Source organism: Leiobunum rupestre, chromosome 3 (assembly GCF_980474605.1).
Source record: "Leiobunum rupestre chromosome 3, qqLeiRupe1.1.hap1, whole genome shotgun sequence".
NCBI lineage: Eukaryota > Metazoa > Arthropoda > Arachnida > Opiliones > Sclerosomatidae > Leiobunum > Leiobunum rupestre.
In genome coordinates, this window is record NC_143386.1 from 73,147,450 (window position 1) to 73,165,418 (window position 17,969).

The following is a 17,969-nucleotide window of genomic DNA, read 5'->3' on the forward strand; positions in this document are numbered from 1 at the left end:
AGAATTCTTCTATAAATTTTGATCAGCGAGAAGGAAGAACAAAGTTTAAGACAATGTGTTCTATGGAACTTGCAAAGTATGATGTCTTTCGGACTAGAAATCAAGTACGGTTTAGACGTGACAGTGGTGACAAATTGTTAAAGACGTTGAATACTTTAAAACATGAATACGTTTATTTACATTTAAATTGATGGATAATTACATCGTAGTTCAAGGAAGCGAAAAGCACTGGTTACATGTTAACATTGATTCCACTTTTATACTACACTAAAAAATTATTTAATGGCATTTTTTAATATAGATAGATTAGATAAAGTTAAAAAAATCAAATTAAATTACAAGCATAAACTAAACATTCCGGTGTCCTTGAAATGTTGCGTTTCAAAACAAACTTGTGAATTTTTATTAGTTTACTGGTAGTAAGCAAATTTTGGTTACTGGTCGTTGGATTTCGCGATCAGCCGTTGTTACAGTTACAACCCGAACGCAGTCGTCCTTCCCTGGATGGATGATTTGTACGCGAGCCAACTTCCATTTAAGAGGTGGAAGGTTTTCATCCTTAAGAATGACGAGATCTCCTACTTGTAGATTTTTTTGTACGGTCAGCCACTTTGGACGCTGTTGTAACCTTGTTAAGTACTCATTCTGCCATCTCCGCCAGAAATGCTGCAGAAGCTGTTGACCCATCTGAAATCGGGTTAAGCGGTTGACCTTGACGTTTGTGAGGTCTGGTTCTGGGATAGCCGTTAGTGCACCGCCAATGAGAAAATGTCCAGGAGTCAATGCCACAAGGTCATCTGGATCTGTACATAGCGCAGATAGAGGTCTCGAGTCCAAGCAAGCCTCAATTTGACAGAGTAACGTATTCATCTCTTCGTACGATAAAATAGTTAAACCGACAACTCGTTTTAGGTGATATTTCACCGATTTTACACCTGCCTCCCATAGTTCTCCAAAGTGTGGTGCTGCAGGCGGATTCAAGTGCCAGTTGATACCTTCGTCTGACGTCCAGCGCGTGATAGACGAGTTGTTTGCAGAACTGGACACGAATTTCAGGAACTCTCGCATTTCTCGACTGGCACCGACAAAGTTGGAGCCGCAGTCACTGTAAATGTCCGAGCTCTTCCCTCGTCTGGCTACGAATCGTTTCAAAGCTGCAAGGAAGGCGGCGGTAGACAACTCACTTACTACTTTGAGATGGATGGCTCTGGTCGTGAAACACACAAACAGTGATATATACGCCTTGAATGTTTTTTGACCACGACCCTTCATGACTCGAAGTTGGAATGGACCGGCGTAGTCCACACCGCACTTCAGAAAGGCTCTGGCGGGATTTACTAGGGCTGCTGGTAAATCACCCATGATTTGTGGAACAATAGTTGCTTTCTGGCGAGTGCATCGCAAACAACGTCTGATGTGAAATCTTATAGCGTCTCGGATTCCAAAAACCCAGTAATTTCTTTGGAGAACTGTCATAAGTAATTGAGAACCAGCGTGGAGGTGCTTCTGATGTTCATGAGTGATTATTAGGTCGGTCAGTTTGCTTCGTCTTGGAAGAATAATAGGGTGAATTTGATCTGTATGGACTTTGTATCTGATTCGGCCACCAACTCTAAGAATTCCCTCTGAATCCAAGAAGGGGTTCAATGATAGTAGTTTGCTTTTCGATGGAACTGGTTTGGCTGTAATAAGGCAATGGATTTCTTCATTAAAATTTTGTTTTTGGGTTACTTTTATCCAGTGTTTAAGCGCCGAATCGATTTCGGTAGCTGTCAATGGGCCAATAGTCCTGTCTGATTTGAGACCATGGGCGTTTTTAGCGAATCGTTGTATATAAGCTGTTACATGAACCAAACGAATAAAGTTCGAATGTGCATCAAGTAACGTCATGTCGATTGTGTAGTGGTTTGACGTTGTAGATGGTGGACGAGCCTCTAGTATGCAGTCTTCGGTTTCAACAGGTACAGTTGTCTCTTTGAAAGTCGGACAAGCCATCAGCCATCGGGGACCATGCCACCATAGTGAATGCTGACATAGTTGAGCAGTTGAGATCCCACGCGAGGCACAATCAGCAGGATTGCATTCTCCCTTTACATGATGCCAGTGTGCTTGAGGAAGAGCAGTCTGTACTTCGGATACTCTATTGGCTATAAAGGTTTTCCATCTTTGTGGAGGCGAGGCTATCCAAGCCAATACTGTCATGGAGTCACTCCAGCAGTGGATTTCTGGAATTATTAGCTTCAGGGCATCTGAAGTAAGTTTTAGCAGTCGGATTAATAGTAAGGCTCCGCAGAGTTCGAGTTTTGGTAATGATACTTGCTTCAAAGGGGCCACTTTGGTTTTTGCCGCAATGAGTTGAACTTTGATGTTTCCTTTACTGTTCTTTGTCTTTAGATAGACTGCAGCGGCGTAGGCTTTTTCCGAAGCATCGCAAAAACCTTGTAAACTGATTTCCCTTGCTTGTCGTTGAGATATGTGACGTTGAATGACGAGAGACTCGATTTCTGGAAGTTCCGACTGAAATGTCCTCCATCTGTTAGAGATAGGTTCAGGTAACTGGTCGTCCCAGCCCAGCTTCAGTTTCCAGAGATCTTGTAATAGTAGTTTCGCTTGGATGGTAACTGGAGACAATAACCCCAGGGGGTCAAAGATTTTGGCTGTTTCGGAGAGAATAATTCGTTTCGTTATCGAGTTTTTGTTAGAACCTGATACTGAAAATGAGAAGAAATCTGCTCCCGGTGTCCATCGAAGGCCCAAGTTCTTAACTGATTCGTCTACGTCTATCTTCAGTGGCCATTGACCTTCACGCATTTCAACGGGTATTGAATGAAGCAAGGCTGGATCGTTAGAAGTCCATTTTCGTAGTTGAAACCCAGCTTCGTCTGTGGATTGCAACAATTCTGATTGCAGTTGAAGGGCTTCTTCTGTAGATTCGGCACCTGACATCAGGTCGTCGACATAGAAATCTTCTAATAATGCTCGAGAGGTCATCGGATACTTGTCCTTCATATCTAATGAGAGTTGTTTGAGTACTCTTGTAGCCAAGAATGGTGCCGCCGCTGTACCATATGTGACGGTAAGTAGTTGATAGTCCCGAATCGGTTCTACTGGGTTACTTCGCCAAACGATCCTCTGTAGATTAGTATCTTCAGGCTGTACCAGGATCTGACGGTACATTTTGGCAATGTCGGCAGTTAGGGCCACGGTGTGAAGTCTGAAACGAAGTAGTAGAGCTATGAGATCATCTTGAGTTTTTGGACCAACCAGCAGGAGATCGTTAAGTGAAACTCCAGTGGTTGACTTGGCGGAGGCGTCAAATACTACTCGTAACTTAGTGGTGCTACTGCCTTCCTTTACTACGGCGTGATGTGGAAGGTAAAAGCTTTCAGTCCTTACAGCTTCTTCTGGTGACACTAGTCTCATGTGACCAAGCTTGAGATACTCCTCCATGAAGGCGCGGTATTGTTCAGCAAGGCCCGGGTCTGCTTGTAATCGCTTTTCAAGGTATGAGAATCTTCGAACAGCCATCCTTCTTGAATCTCCCAGTTTATGTTGGTCATTCTTCATAGGAAGGCTGACAATGTATCTGCCTTCATTGTCACGGCGATAATTGTTGACGAAGCTTTCTTCACATTGTGCTTCGCTTATGGTAAGTAGTTGTTTCGGGAATAATTCTTCCAGTTCCCAAAACCTTTGCAGTTGATCGTCGATGGTCAAGTGATAAATTCGAATGTCTAGCGTGAACTTGACTGGTTTATGAGAGTCGAGGGAACCACACACAGCCCATCCGAAAATAGTATTGAACGCTCCCGGGGTCCCAGGTTGTCCGATACAAGTGCCATCTTGAACCAGGTACAGATATACATCGGCTCCCAACAGTACGTCAACTGCTCTAGGTACGTGAAACTTGGGATCGGCAAGATTTAGGCCTTTGAGATGCGACCAGGCGTCAGGATTGATCACACGGTTTGGTAGGTCCTCCGTAACTCTCTTGAGTACCAAGGCGTTGATCTCGACGAGCGACTTGTTCCCAGCCTCTGGTTTTACTGTTAGAATAACACTGCCTCGAGATGTTCCTACTCCAGCTCCGCCGATCCCTCCAATTGCTACATTTAGCCGACGTCTTCTGAGATGCAACTTTTTACAGCATTGCTCGCTGATAAAGCTTGCCTGCGACCCGGAATCCAAAAGGGCACGGACTGGTTGGAATTCTCCATTGGAAGCTTCAACTCGAATGATGGCTGTCGCTAGTATAACTTGCGATAACGAAAAGGATTCTCTTGAAACGAGACAATTGACCTCAACTGGTTTCCTTGCATCTTCTATTGTAGCTCCTTCTTGCTTATCCTGATGCAATAATGTGCTATGTTTTCCATTGCATTTTCTACACGTCCCGGACTTGCAATTGGTGACTTGATGGTCAGGTCGCAAACAATTGTAACAGAGTGAATGGTTCTTTGTGATCCTCCAGCGATCTTCCGTGGTAGCCTTTAGGAACTTCTCACATCTGTAGACGGAATGTGGTCCTTTACAAATGATACAGGCGTCTTGTACTGAACCATGATGAGTTAGCGTATTTTTCTTCGAGTATGGTGTAATTGATTTGTGCTTCTGAGAGTGGCTTGTAGTTTGAGATGCCAAAAACGCTCGTGCCCGCTGCTCCAGAAATGTTATCAGCTCTTGGAATGATGGTCGGCTAGTGCCTTTGAGTGATAATTCCCATTGCCTGTGAGATTCTCTGTAAACCTTTTCCTTGATTATATGCAAGAGAATGGCGTCCCATTGATCGACTGGCTCATTTAAGACTCTTAAAGCTCGTGTGCATTCCATAGTGGTGTCGATTAGACAGCGAAGAGCCGATGCCGATTCGTCCCGAACTGGTGGCTGATTGAATACTCGCTTGATATGCGCATCGATGACTTCTCTTGGGTTGTTATATCGGTTAATGAGAATGTCCCAGGCTTCTGCGTAGTTTCCGTTGGTGATAGGAATGGATTGAATGAGCAAGGCGGCTTCCCCTCGTAACGACGTTTTCAAGTACTGCAGTTTTTGGGCTCCGGACAGCGATGAATTGTGAACAGTGGCTGTGAATAAATCATGGAACGTCAACCATTCGACGTAGCTCCCGCTAAAAATAGGCAGTTCCAATTTTGGTAGCCGAATGTCCGACGTCGTTTGAGACGTACCCGTAGAATTCGCCGCTGTCTGTTGATTCACCAGCTCGTTGAAAAAGAAACAAATCGCTTCTGCTCTTTCAATGAGTAGATTGTATTCTTCTTCGATGTCGTTGAAAGTGCTGTCGTCACTTTGTCTACAATTAAGTGTTGCAAATCCTCCAGCTCGGTCTGTAATTTATCGGCCTTGTCCCGATACGTCTGCACGGCAATGTTGGACAATGGTTGCGCGATATGTTTCTGTTTGACGTTCTCCAGTCTTGTTATTTGACCTTTTATAGCTCGTCTTTTGCTGAGAAGGGCATCCATTCTAGTTGACATGAATTTGACCAGGCTTCTTTGCTTAAACGACGATTCTCACCAGTCTGCTGCTCACGTGATAGGTGACGAATCCCCTCGGCTGAGGCGTAACTTCAACTGTTGTAGTGGGGATCCGGCTCGACGGACCAAATGTTTAGACGTGACAGTGGTGACAAATTGTTAAAGACGTTGAATACTTAAAAACATGAATACGTTTATTTACATTTAAATTGATGGATAATTACATCGTAGTTCAAGGAAGCGAAAAGCACTGGTTACATGTTAAAATTGATTCCACTTTTATACTACACTAAAAAATTATTTAATGACATTTTTTAATATAGATAGATTAGATAAAGTTAAAAAAAATCAAATTAAATTACAAGCATAAACTAAACAAGTACAGTCAAAAATAGAAAACCTGACTAAAATATATTTAAATGACTCTATTATATAATAATAATTCAATTTTAATTTATCAACTCAAGTTATTCTTTCCAAGGCAAATCAAAAGACTCAAGTGATTAGAGTTAGCCCTTCAAATTGGAATTTCTTCACTATTGTCAACATAGTTTGTGGTGACCTTCCTGTAATAATCCTGATCTGATTGATGGATCATTGTCAGTGAAAGATATACATTTTTAGAACCCTGACATTAAATAACCCTTACTCTGGATTTCAAGATTTCTTAACTTCGGTCCCAGATTTCTCGTAGGATTTCGTAATTACTCGTCAGTAGAAGGAAAGTGAGGTCGACACTCCGATCCTAGGATCGAGGATCCAGGATTTAAGGGGTGAAATGGGGGTAAAATCGTTGAAAATTCAATGTATTTAGGGTATTTCTCGCGACGATGTGTTTTTTCGTATATCAACATATTATGTTCAGACCAGCCTGTTTCTGCTTATCTCGAGTGACACTCGGTACTTGAACGTATAAATTTCTTATCGAGTTTTATCGTACGGAATAAGTTGAAATGATGTAAGAAGTGATAACCTAGGCGGGAGATAGCACGCGTGTGCGGATTACCCTGGAGGCGCGGTTAATTTGAATGAAAACATGGATTTGAGTGTTTTGACGTCATGGAATATTCGTTGTTAAAATGACGTAGAATGGAAATACTTTTAAACTTCATTTTAATATCATTAGCACGTAAGTAGTACTTAAATATGCTTGACACTTGAACCTATATCACGAGTATGTCTTTCAACGAATATTTCAAGTTTTAGTATGAGAAACGTATCGTTCTCAAGTATTGTAATTGTACACGTGATTCCGTATGAGGACCGGGTAAATTCCTACATACGTAACGCGATACACTTCAAAATGCGTATAGGTAGAATGCAATTAATTTTAAACTCCGTTTTAATAAATAAGATATCGAAGATAAATAATTTCAGAGTATAAAAAGGGAAAACCGTATAATAACAAGGCCATATTATTTAGAAAGTTCACCATCTGTATTGTATTGGAAGTGACTCCGAGGAACCTTAAAATGTAAGTAGGAATACTCGGTGATAATTCTTAACTTTGTCTTAATGTATGTATTTTAGAGGAATTGTTCATTTCCTGTGTCTGGTGACAAAGGGTTAATCGTTTATGCAGATGAAACCATCTACTGCGCTCTATTGGATTTAACAAATCACATCAAACTAACAGAAGCGGAACTGCAAGAGCTATGGACAAAGAAAGATGCCATTGAAGCTTATTTCAATAACGATGCTGAAACTTCGTGGGTTTTCACAGGTTCTTAAACTAAACGGTTTTCGGTTCATAGATTTGCCGAACAAAAGGTTCTAGATGTTAGACAAATGTACCGTGGTTATGGAGTAAACTATGGAAAACTGTTACCGACTAAAGAGGGGGTAGCTTTCGCTCAATCTTCTTGGTTGAATTTCCTCGAGCAGTATACGAGTCTATTCAGAAGTGTTTAAAGCAAATCAAGGAAATAAAGGAGGGGATGACCAACGTTGTAATTAAACAATTACATGAAGCTCTGAAGAAAGCGTGCAATGGCTGTCAAATTGATCATCCATCTCAACTCCAGCATGATTGTATCATGATGGATTTTTCTAAGTGTGTAGATTTACATTTTTATGAAATAATTATGTCGGTAAATTGTGAAAATATTATTGAAATGTTTACTATTCGCTGTAGATTGTCAAAAGAAATTTTAAATAATATAATATCACTTATAATATGCAATGCTAAAATCTTGTTAAAAACGAATAAAATTGATTACACTAATGTTCCGATTCTCATTAACCATTATGGATTTAAGCTTACAACATCCAATGAATGGGCTTGTAGCCGGATCCACCCAATGCGGAAAGTCATTCCTGGTGGGATGGTTGATTCAACATAAGAAGACCTGCATATCCCCTCCTCCGGAGAGGATAATATGGTGTTATACCGAGTATCAGCCGAAACTGTTTCAATGAATATTCAAAATTTATTCGTGGATCTCATCACAGAAACACCTCCGTACTAATTTTAATGCAAAATCTTTATTACCCCGGAAAAGAAATAAGAACTTTAAAATTAAATGCTCATTATCTATTTATTTTTAAATCACCACGAGATAAATCAACAATTTACATCTCGCGAGGCAGATATCTCCAACCAATAGCAAATACGTTATTGATGTGTTTCAACAAGATACGTCACGGAAGTTTGGGTATTTATTAGTTGACTTGAAACCTCACAATCCAGATCAGTCGGCGGTCTTTATTCCAAAATGAAGTGTATTATAGAAGGGAATTTCTTTACGGTTAATCGAGAGTGGATTTTTAAAGAATTAGCTTACGTAGTATTAGAAACTGAAGAATCGGAAGTGTTTACTTTCAAATCTCCATACCCTTTCAAAGAGCTTTCAAATGAAGATAAAAGACAATGCAGATGGATATCTCATAACATTTGTCACCTTCGATGGGATGACGGTGAACGTCCTTACAGAACGAGACGTGACATTTGCAATCAGATAGCGGAAAAAGCAACTTCGTTTTTCACCAAAAGTTTAGAAAAAGCTGCAGTATTATCGACACTCCTTGGTGTTTCAGTAACTAACATCGAAGATACCGGTTGTCCTAAGTTATCAGAACTAGAAGACGTTGAATTAAACTGCCCTTTTCATTCCGAAACTGTTCATTGCGCTTTAAGAAAGGCAAAAAAATCTCTAAATGGATGTCTCAAAACGAGTAAACGAAAACATAGACTTTCTACGTTTCCTGACATCCTGTAATCTAAATCAAAGAAAGACAGGTATTAAATACGCTAGCAAGGAAGCTATATTGGCTCACGTTGAATGTTGTATAAATGTATTACACGGAACAATTGAACTGTCAGAACGTCATCGTAAGCGGTTAAAGAAACATAGCGCGGTTATACGAAAAGTGTCGAAGAAGAACCCTATATCAAAACGACGAAAGATACTGATACAAAAGGGTGGTTTTCTTCCATTTTTATTAGCGCCACTGCTATCTATCGTTAGGATCTAATATAATCGATCTTTTGTATGATGCTGTGAGAAAAACGCCTGGAACAGTGATTGATCCTATAGGAGTTACAGAGTTTTACGAGGGTATTCATAAGTCAAATATTTCAAAACGTTTAATTAAAAATCCTGTAAGATTGACACTGTATTTCATACACCACCAAATAGTTCAATGATATCATCATCTTCACCTAGTCCTCTAAGACCTTGGATACATACTAAATAAAATATATTAACCTGATAATTTTGTTCTCATTTCATAATATAAGCCTACAATGGAAGGTTGTACAGAAACGGTCTCTTTAGGACTTTTAGCCAATTTATCACAATCATTTTCAAAATCACCGAAAATTATCACAGCTGTATTAATAATCATAGTTATTATAGTATTAGAATTATTTAATTTCCTTTTTTGGCGTTACATGCCATTACATCAAAATATTACCCGATATGGAGAAAGAACTTGAGAAAATCTATACTAATCCCGCAGACCCAGCGTCATTCGCTGGAGTTTGAACGCTCTATAATTCAGCTCGACATAAAGGTTTAAAGGTTTCATTGGAAAAAGTAAAACCATTTCTAATAAAGCAGGATACATATACGCTGCATAAACCTGCTAGAAGACGATTCAAACGGAATCGAACTATGGTTTATGGAATTGACGAACAGTGGCAAGCGGACTTGGCAGATTTTCAGAAGCTAAATATAATTCAGGATCTCGGTATGTATTATGTATTATCGACATATTTAGCAAATACGCTATGGCTGTAGCGGTTAAAACTAAGAAAGGTGTAACAATTTTAGAAGCGTTACGTAACGTTTTTGAAAAAGGTCGTCAACCGAAAAGAATTCAAAGTGATCATGGAAACGAATTTGTCTGTCAAGAAGTGCAGAGTGAATTACAGCGAAGGGGTATTAACTTTTTCGCTACTCGATCAGAAATGAAAACGTCCATTATTGAAAGATTCATTAGAAGTTTTAAATCTCGTTTATATCGCTATTTCACGCAGAATAACACCCTTAAACATGTCGACGTTTTAGATGATATTATAAACGCTTATAACAAGAGTCATCACAGATCAATTAAATGTGCGATGACTGTGTCTTCCATGTTGATGTTCTCATGGCCAGGTCCACGGAATCTGCGATTCACGTTGCCTTCGTTTTCAAAGTCACGGACAGCATGGAGAACAGTGTGGTGATTTGGACGACTGTCAGGATACAACATTTGAAATAATCGACTCACTTCACGTGCATTTCGTTGACCATCTCCGTAGTATAATTTGACCATCCTGGACCGCTGTTCACAGGTATAACAAGGCATCTTTTTATTTTATGACCTGAGTCCAATTAATAGAAATATGAAGACTTTTCTAATCGGGAGAATAATAAAAAAATCGTATTCTTAAGCTTTTTGCAATCCAATTAAACGAAGAAAAGGTGAGTCACGAGTACTTAAAATTTGGTTCTATTCAAAAATAATTCATTGTCAGGTAAAGAAGGTGGTAAACACTTATTGGGCGAGAAACAAGACAAACGACATTAAATATATAATATCAAGCAACTTTGAACACTCACACGTTCGAGAGTAATTTGTTTTATTACTCAAGAATTACTCCTTACATTTAAATAAGAAATGAACGATAATGCTTGTAAGGTTAAAGTTTATAAGAATTGATAGCCGAGGGGCATATCACAACCCTATTTTTGAGGGCAGCCTCGTATTATAAAATCAATAAATATGTTCGATTAAGATAACAAATATTAAACCGTCATTAAATTTTTAATAGCCTATTTCCAAAAATATCATAGCGCCGCGAAATTCAAGCTAGATAGGAACCAAGACCCATTAACGTCTGGAACCGAATGCAGCGCTCCCAAATTGTTGAAAAATTATTATTATTATTATTTGCTCTTTAAAAATCAGCAAAATTATTTCTGCATTTCCTGCACTTTCAATAGTTTTTAGCCAACAATTAATATTAATTTTCACGCGGAAATTATTGCTGAGACGATATTTTCATTTATTGTTCCTTTTTTCCACCGCTAGCATTCGGAATGTTTTTACTAATAATACCGAAAATGCCTTTCTGGTGGCTGGCAAGTTGCTCATTTCTAAAGCTTTGCATGAAGGCACTTTCCACACTCACATTCGGCAATGTGCAACTGACTGAAATGTTTGGTAACACGTTTACAATTTCCCGGAGTATAAAATTAATTCACTAAATTAACCTTCAAGATGTTCGTCATAAGCCATAGAGATAGAAAATAAGTATATAGAGGCCCAACCAGGGGAAAAAAGAGCTTCTTTCTGTTAAGGAAATTTCATGGTGGCGCACCCTTCAAGCCACGCGAGCCAACAGCTCCCTACACTAACTATTACCGTTAACCTCGACAAGTTTTTATGGAAGGGGAAACCGAAGAACTCGGGGGAAAACCCCTTAAACCAGTGGGGAGGGAACTTGAAAACTCAAGTGTTTAATGATATATTAGTGATATCGGTTTATACAAAAACAACTTTATAGCGGACTTACAGCTAACATAATGATTTGGTCAGTTCGGAGACACTCCAGACTAATAATATACATCTAGCACCTACTGTTGCACGGAAACATTAAACTCCCAAAAACGTCTTTGGATGTCCAAGATGAAACGTTCTATGGTCTCGACACTCTCGAGTTAGAAGTGTCATCCTCAGATATAGAATATACAGAAGAAAATAGATGGCCTAATAATTAATATTCCGTGATTAATGTTGTTTAATGTTTAAAATTTGTAGTCAGTAGTAGTAGTAGTGTAGTGTATGTTCTTTCACTAGGGGAGCAGGGGAGGCCGGGGGAGCCAAGATGTTCTGTCACTAGGGGAGCCAGGGGGAGGGCGGGGGAGCCAGGGGGGGGGGCAAGAGGATGTAATTTTCACATACCAATCCTAGGGTGTTTTTTAAATTTTACGATTACACCAGGGGGGAAGAGTACCTTTTCTAGGGAGTTTTTTTTGAAATTTACTTAGATATATTATCTGTTTATCGGTACTTAGAGGACAGAGAACTGAATTTTGCAAGTACATTTGTACTTAGAGGATAGAGAACTGAAATACGTACGCATTTTCTAAGTCTATCGCTGTATATATATATAAATAAATAAAATTGTTTATGAATAAAAATGTTTTATTTTTAAAAATCAATATACGTCATCATGTTTTCATAAACAATATTCATGATATCTCTACTGAACCCATTTTCTCTCTCGATGATGTGTTCATCAAGATGTCGATTATGCCACCTCCGCTCCATAGTTAGTCTCCACAACCTGTCGATAACACTAAAATAATACAATATTTAAAAAAATATACATAATATAATATATATATTATTATTATAATACACATACTATGTGCCTTGTACGTTAGGCGGTGGGATCTCTACTTCGTCAGCTTCCCGCTGTGCATCAGCAAAATCGCTGAAGTATTTTAATTATTATTTAGCCCCAAGAAAATTTTATTTATAGTTAGTACCTGGTATGTATTAAAATATCTGTTATCTCGGCAATTAATTCCAACATTAAATCGTCTACCCTATCGCCTGGTGTAATAATCATCGGTGACATTAATTCCATAATGGAATTAATTATACTATTTAATAAAAAACCATAATATTAGATACAATGAAAATACTGGGAAATTTAAGAACATACGTTACGGCATTGGCATTCATATTGTTTATCGGTAAATGATTTTGAACAGGTGGGATAGGTTGTTGAGCTTCTTCCAAAAGTGAGGGGCTTGGTGCATACGGCACAGTCTCATCGGAACTTAACACATTCAAATAACATTTGGTTAAAAACAAAAACAAAAAAATAAAAAACCAAAAATTTGTTAAAAAAAAAGCCATACTTACTCATACTCATGATCAGATGGCGGATCATCATATTCGTGGTCTGACGGCGGAGCATAATCTATGTGCCGACTGAATTCTCCAGAACTTTCCGAATAAATAAATAAATAATCAGCTAGGCTAATACCCAAGGCACCACCTTAGGCCTAAGTCATCAAGCGACTTTTGAAGCCTTCAATTCAGGTGGCCGGGTTACAATGCGTAGGAGGGTGGTGGCAAGCCCTGCATGCCACACGATCGAGCCAACAGCTCCCTACACTATCTATTACCGTTATCCTCAACAAGTTTTTATGGAAGGGGAAACCGAAGAGCTCGGGGGGAACGCGGTCTCTTAACCATTTTCCAAGTTGGTTATTGCTGTGGATAGAGTGATGAACTGTGAGTTTTCCATGAAAATGTGTCCGGTTTTATACCCCTAAGGGCCTTTCTATCGCGATTACACATTTTTGATTTCGCGTTGAGAGAAAGGTCATTCATGGTTTGCTTTGACTGTTATAAAGTCAACAGTTGAACACAAATAATACACTTAAAGCTGTACGATGACTATATTTTATTTACACATATTCCGATATCTATCGCGATGAAAAATTTATTCGATATCAATGTTCAATCGCATATCAAGATCACAGTACGTACCAATATCTTAATTTCCGTATTGATGATCAAGTACCGATAAATAAATGACCCTTGATTATATCCCCGACTATCGTAAATTTTCAGTAAATTCTTAAAGGCGTCATTTTTAATTAATTTGATTGGATGGCACATACCCATGATAAACGGTAAAAAAACCGGGTAGCTATTTTTCAATTATCTATTATCGCTTTGAGAGATCCCAGTAATAGCCTTTACTATTCTTAGCTCGAGTTAAAATTTAATATGTTTCCTTGCGATCAGTGCTCTTCCACGTTTTCCGCGAAAAAGAATCTTCTGCGTCACGTTCGTGAAAAACATGACGAGCAGAAGTTCTCATGTGACGAATGTGGAGCCGCCTATACCCGCCATGTAAAATTAAAAGTTCATGCAAAGAAACACCAACGTTCCAGCTCGTCTAGTCCAGAACCCGCCAAACAGACCAAACATCCTGCCGCCGTTCCGAGGATTCCACCGCTTCCCGCTCTGACGTCTCCCACGCTCGCCGTTCCGTCGATTCCACCGCTTCCCGCTCCAACGTCTCCCACACCCGCCGTTCCGACGATTCATGTGCCCGCCGTTCCGACGTCTCGTCCGCCCGCCACTCCGATGCCACTTCCGGTCACCGATCCGTCGATTTTCACCGTCGCTATCTTTCATTCGAGTCAAGTAGCTGGTCCCTCACATCGCGTTGACTACGTTCCTGTACAAAATATTCGTATACACCGTGCGAAAAGATCCCGTCCAGAACCAACAGCCCCTCCCCCGAGCAAAAAACATAGATCAGACTCGAACTTCGACTTCAGAGACAGCCAATTGAACAATGATCTTTTGGATAAGATCGCTGACCAAGAGGTTATTGACTATGAAAATGACGAGAATGTGGAGCAGTTCATGCAACGGTGGGAGGCGGAAAACCAAGGTGCGCTACCCGACGCAGCTGTTAATGTGCCTGAAGATCAACTAGAGGAGATATACGCCCTCGGTGATAACATCTTTGCAGCACGATTCACGCCGTCGCAAGTTGAAACGGATGCGGAGCATTTCATTAACCGTCATCGCTCGGCGATTGTTAACTACGTCAAAAATAAGTTACAAACCAAGAAGGGACTGAAATGGTACCTGGCCATCCGTTGCAGATATATACGACCTCTGGCCAACGAAGCAGGGATGGCAGAGGTAATTCCGTATTTCCGGGGGCTAACGTACGCTACAATAAGTGCGGATGTGATTAGTGAACAAATCGACGCGAGTATTAAAAAGATTGTGCAGTCTATGTCTGGATTTGAGGATCTGGGATCAGGTTGGGTATTAGATCGCATACTTTTCCTCCAAATTAATATCATAACATACGCACCCCTAGTCGGTGGATCCTATATTGAAACGCGAACCAAACTTGCTAACAAAAAAGCCATTATTAACGTTAAAAACAATGACCATAAGTGTTTCATTTGGGCTATATTAGCAAAACTTTATCCCGCACAACATAATCCCAATCTCGTACGCAACTATTTGCAATATGAGAAAGAACTAAATTTATCGGGCGTTAAATTCCCATTTGAACTGAACTCTGAGAGGTTGCGAAATTTTGAAAAAAAAACAATAATTTATCTATTAATGTATTCGCGTATGAGGGTGTGGTTTTTCCGCGTTATGTAAGTGGTCAGGTCGTAGACGAATGTCGTCAAATAGACTTGTTATTTATAGCTGAAGCTGGAAAGTTTCACTACTGTTTGATAACGAATTTAAGCCGCCTTCTGAGCGATTTCACTAAAAATTGTAGGAAGACTTATTACTGTGGGTATTGTCTGCACCGTTCCGCCGGAACGAACGCCGAACAGAGCCATAATTTACACGTGAATAACTGTAAAGTTCACGGTCCGCAGTTAGTGAAGATGCCGACTAGGGATCCAATACTCAAATTCAAGAAATATGGGTGGAGTCAAAAGCTAAAATTATTTAATTTTTATTTTCCTTTAAATAGTATACTAACCAATATTTTTTATAGGTATCTTTCGTAATTTACGCAGATTTTGACGCTATTTTACCTAAGGCGCATACGTGCATCCCCGATTCTACGTTGTCGTCCACAACCACACTCGCCCATCATATATCATGCGGTTGGAGCTATTGCGTAGTGGGTCCAGATGGGAAATCCAATAAGCCAGTCACCTGTAGAGGAGATTGAGCAACCTTAAGATTTTTAGACGCCCTTCAGCGAGAGGAAGCAATCATTTCAGAAAAGATTAAAGAAGTGATACCGATGAATCTGACGAACAGCGAAGAGGAGTCATTTCAAGCCGCTACTTTGTGTTACGTTTGTAGCACACGATTTACTAGAGAAGATATAAAAGTTCGGGATCACGACCACTACAAAGGTCCATATCGGGGGGCGTGTCACCAAAGTTTTAATCTTAAGCTGAAAGCTCCTAAACACATCCCGGTGTTTATTCATAATTTAAGTTCGTATGACGCTCATTTAATTATGCAGCATATCGGAACAGTTAAAGATTAGGAAAATAGGAGATAAACTGTATTCCCTCAAATTCGGAAACGTACATTTCGTTTTCCCTTGGGAAACTACGGTTTGTGGACACTTTGCGATTTCTACCCGCCTCTCTACAAACCCTCGTTACCAACCTGGCAAAAGAGGGATCTACAAAATTTCAAATACTCAATTCAAATTTTACATCAGAAGAGGTCGCGCTTCTTTTAAGGAAAGGCGTATATCCGTACGATTACGTAGACAACACAAAAAAATTTAAAGACACGGTCCTACCACCGAGAGAGGCTTTCTTTAACACGCTGACCGAAGAGGAAATTAGCGACGACGATTACCAACACGCCAAAGATGTGTGGGAAACGTTTTAAATTTCGGATCGTGGTAAATATAACGATTTAGTTCATATATTTCATTTCATTATATCCTTTATTTGAATATATATATATATATATATATATTGTTTTTTTTTAAAGGGCAATATCATGATGTTTATGTGACGTCAGATTGCCTTCAACTTGCAGATGTTTTTGAATCTTTTCGAACCATGGGCCTTAAGTATTATCGTTTGGATCCGGCACATGCGTATACGGGACCCGGTATTGCATGGGAAAGTGCCCTCTTCATGACTGGAGTTGAACTCGATCTCCTTTTGGATTCTGACATGCATTTGTTGATCGAGAAGGGTATACGAGGTGGTGTGTCGATGATTTCTAACCGACATGCCGTGGCGAATAATTCATATCTACCAGAAACGTATAACCCCGAGCAACCTGACACTTTCATCACGTATCTAGGTAAAAATTTGAGGATTTTTCATATTTTTAAAAATAAAATATTTTTATAATAATTATATCAAATTTATAATTAACACCTATTTTGCCGTCAGATTGTAATAATCTATACGGGTCAGTAATGAACGATCCAATGCCCACGAACAACTTTAAATGGTGTCAGGAATCACTCGACAAAATCCTAAGTCATCCCGATGAGCACGTCAACGGTTATATACTGGAAGTCGATCTAACGTATACCAGCGAAATCCACGATGACCACAACGATTACCCCTTGGCACCGGAAAGACGTTCAATTTTAACGAAGGAGCTTTCACCCTACTCAAAGTCGCAACTAGAACATCTGAAGATACCGGTGAAGGACAGTTTACCTAAACTGGTACCTAACCTCTACGCCAAGAAAAACTATGTAGTGCACTACAGAAACTTAAAGTACTACGTTAGTAAGGGGATGGAAGTCACGAAAGTGCATCGCGTGCTTTCCTTTGATCAAGGAACGTGGTTAAGGGAGTTCATTAACTTCAATACAGAAAAACGAAAAGCTGCGGCCAACAATTTTGAACGAGATTTCTGGAAATTACAGAATAACTCCGTTTTTGGTACGTACGCCTTTTTAATTAATAAATTGAATGTAGTTTACATCTGCCACCAATACTAGTTTTGGGTGACAAAGGGTACGCGACGATCGTAATAATAGTTGTGGACTAAACTAAGGTTAGGTTAGTTGTTAGGGTAACATAAAATATTTTCTATTTGGCAATTTTTTTTCTCAGCTACAAAAGAACCAGAAATTGGTTACCCAACCTAACCCAACCCAACCCAACCTAACCCAACCCAACCTAACCCAACCTTACCCAACCCAACCTAACCTTAGATTAGTCTACAACTATTAATACAATCGTCGCGTACCCTACGTCACCCACAACTAATATGTAAAGAACAGCCAGAATATTTTTGTTAATTTTGACTAATATTATTTTTTTAAATCTATTTTCCAGGAAAAACGATGGAGAATTTACGGAATAGGATAAATTTTGTTCTCGTTCAATCTCCGGAGAAAGCTACCAAAAAAGCCAATTCACCAGCTTTCGAACGGTTTACAATTTTCAACCAGGACCTTGTTGGAATTCACTTGAAAAAGAAAAGCTTGACGTTAGACCGCCCCATTTTCACAGGATTTGCAAT

At 39.6% G+C, this 17,969-nt stretch overlaps 1 protein-coding gene across 1 annotated transcript; it reads right to left on the reverse strand.

The window, feature by feature from the left end:
- Positions 1–405: 405 nt before the first annotated feature.
- Positions 406–5,483, reverse strand: LOC149954574 (uncharacterized). Its single transcript, XM_090169964.1, has 2 exons — positions 5,374–5,483; positions 406–5,311 (listed from the first exon to the last, which is right to left on the reverse strand). Exons 1-2 carry the CDS (start codon positions 5,481–5,483, stop codon positions 406–408), a joined length of 5,016 nt encoding a protein of 1,671 aa, XP_090026090.1.
- Positions 5,484–17,969: the final 12,486 nt, after the last annotated feature.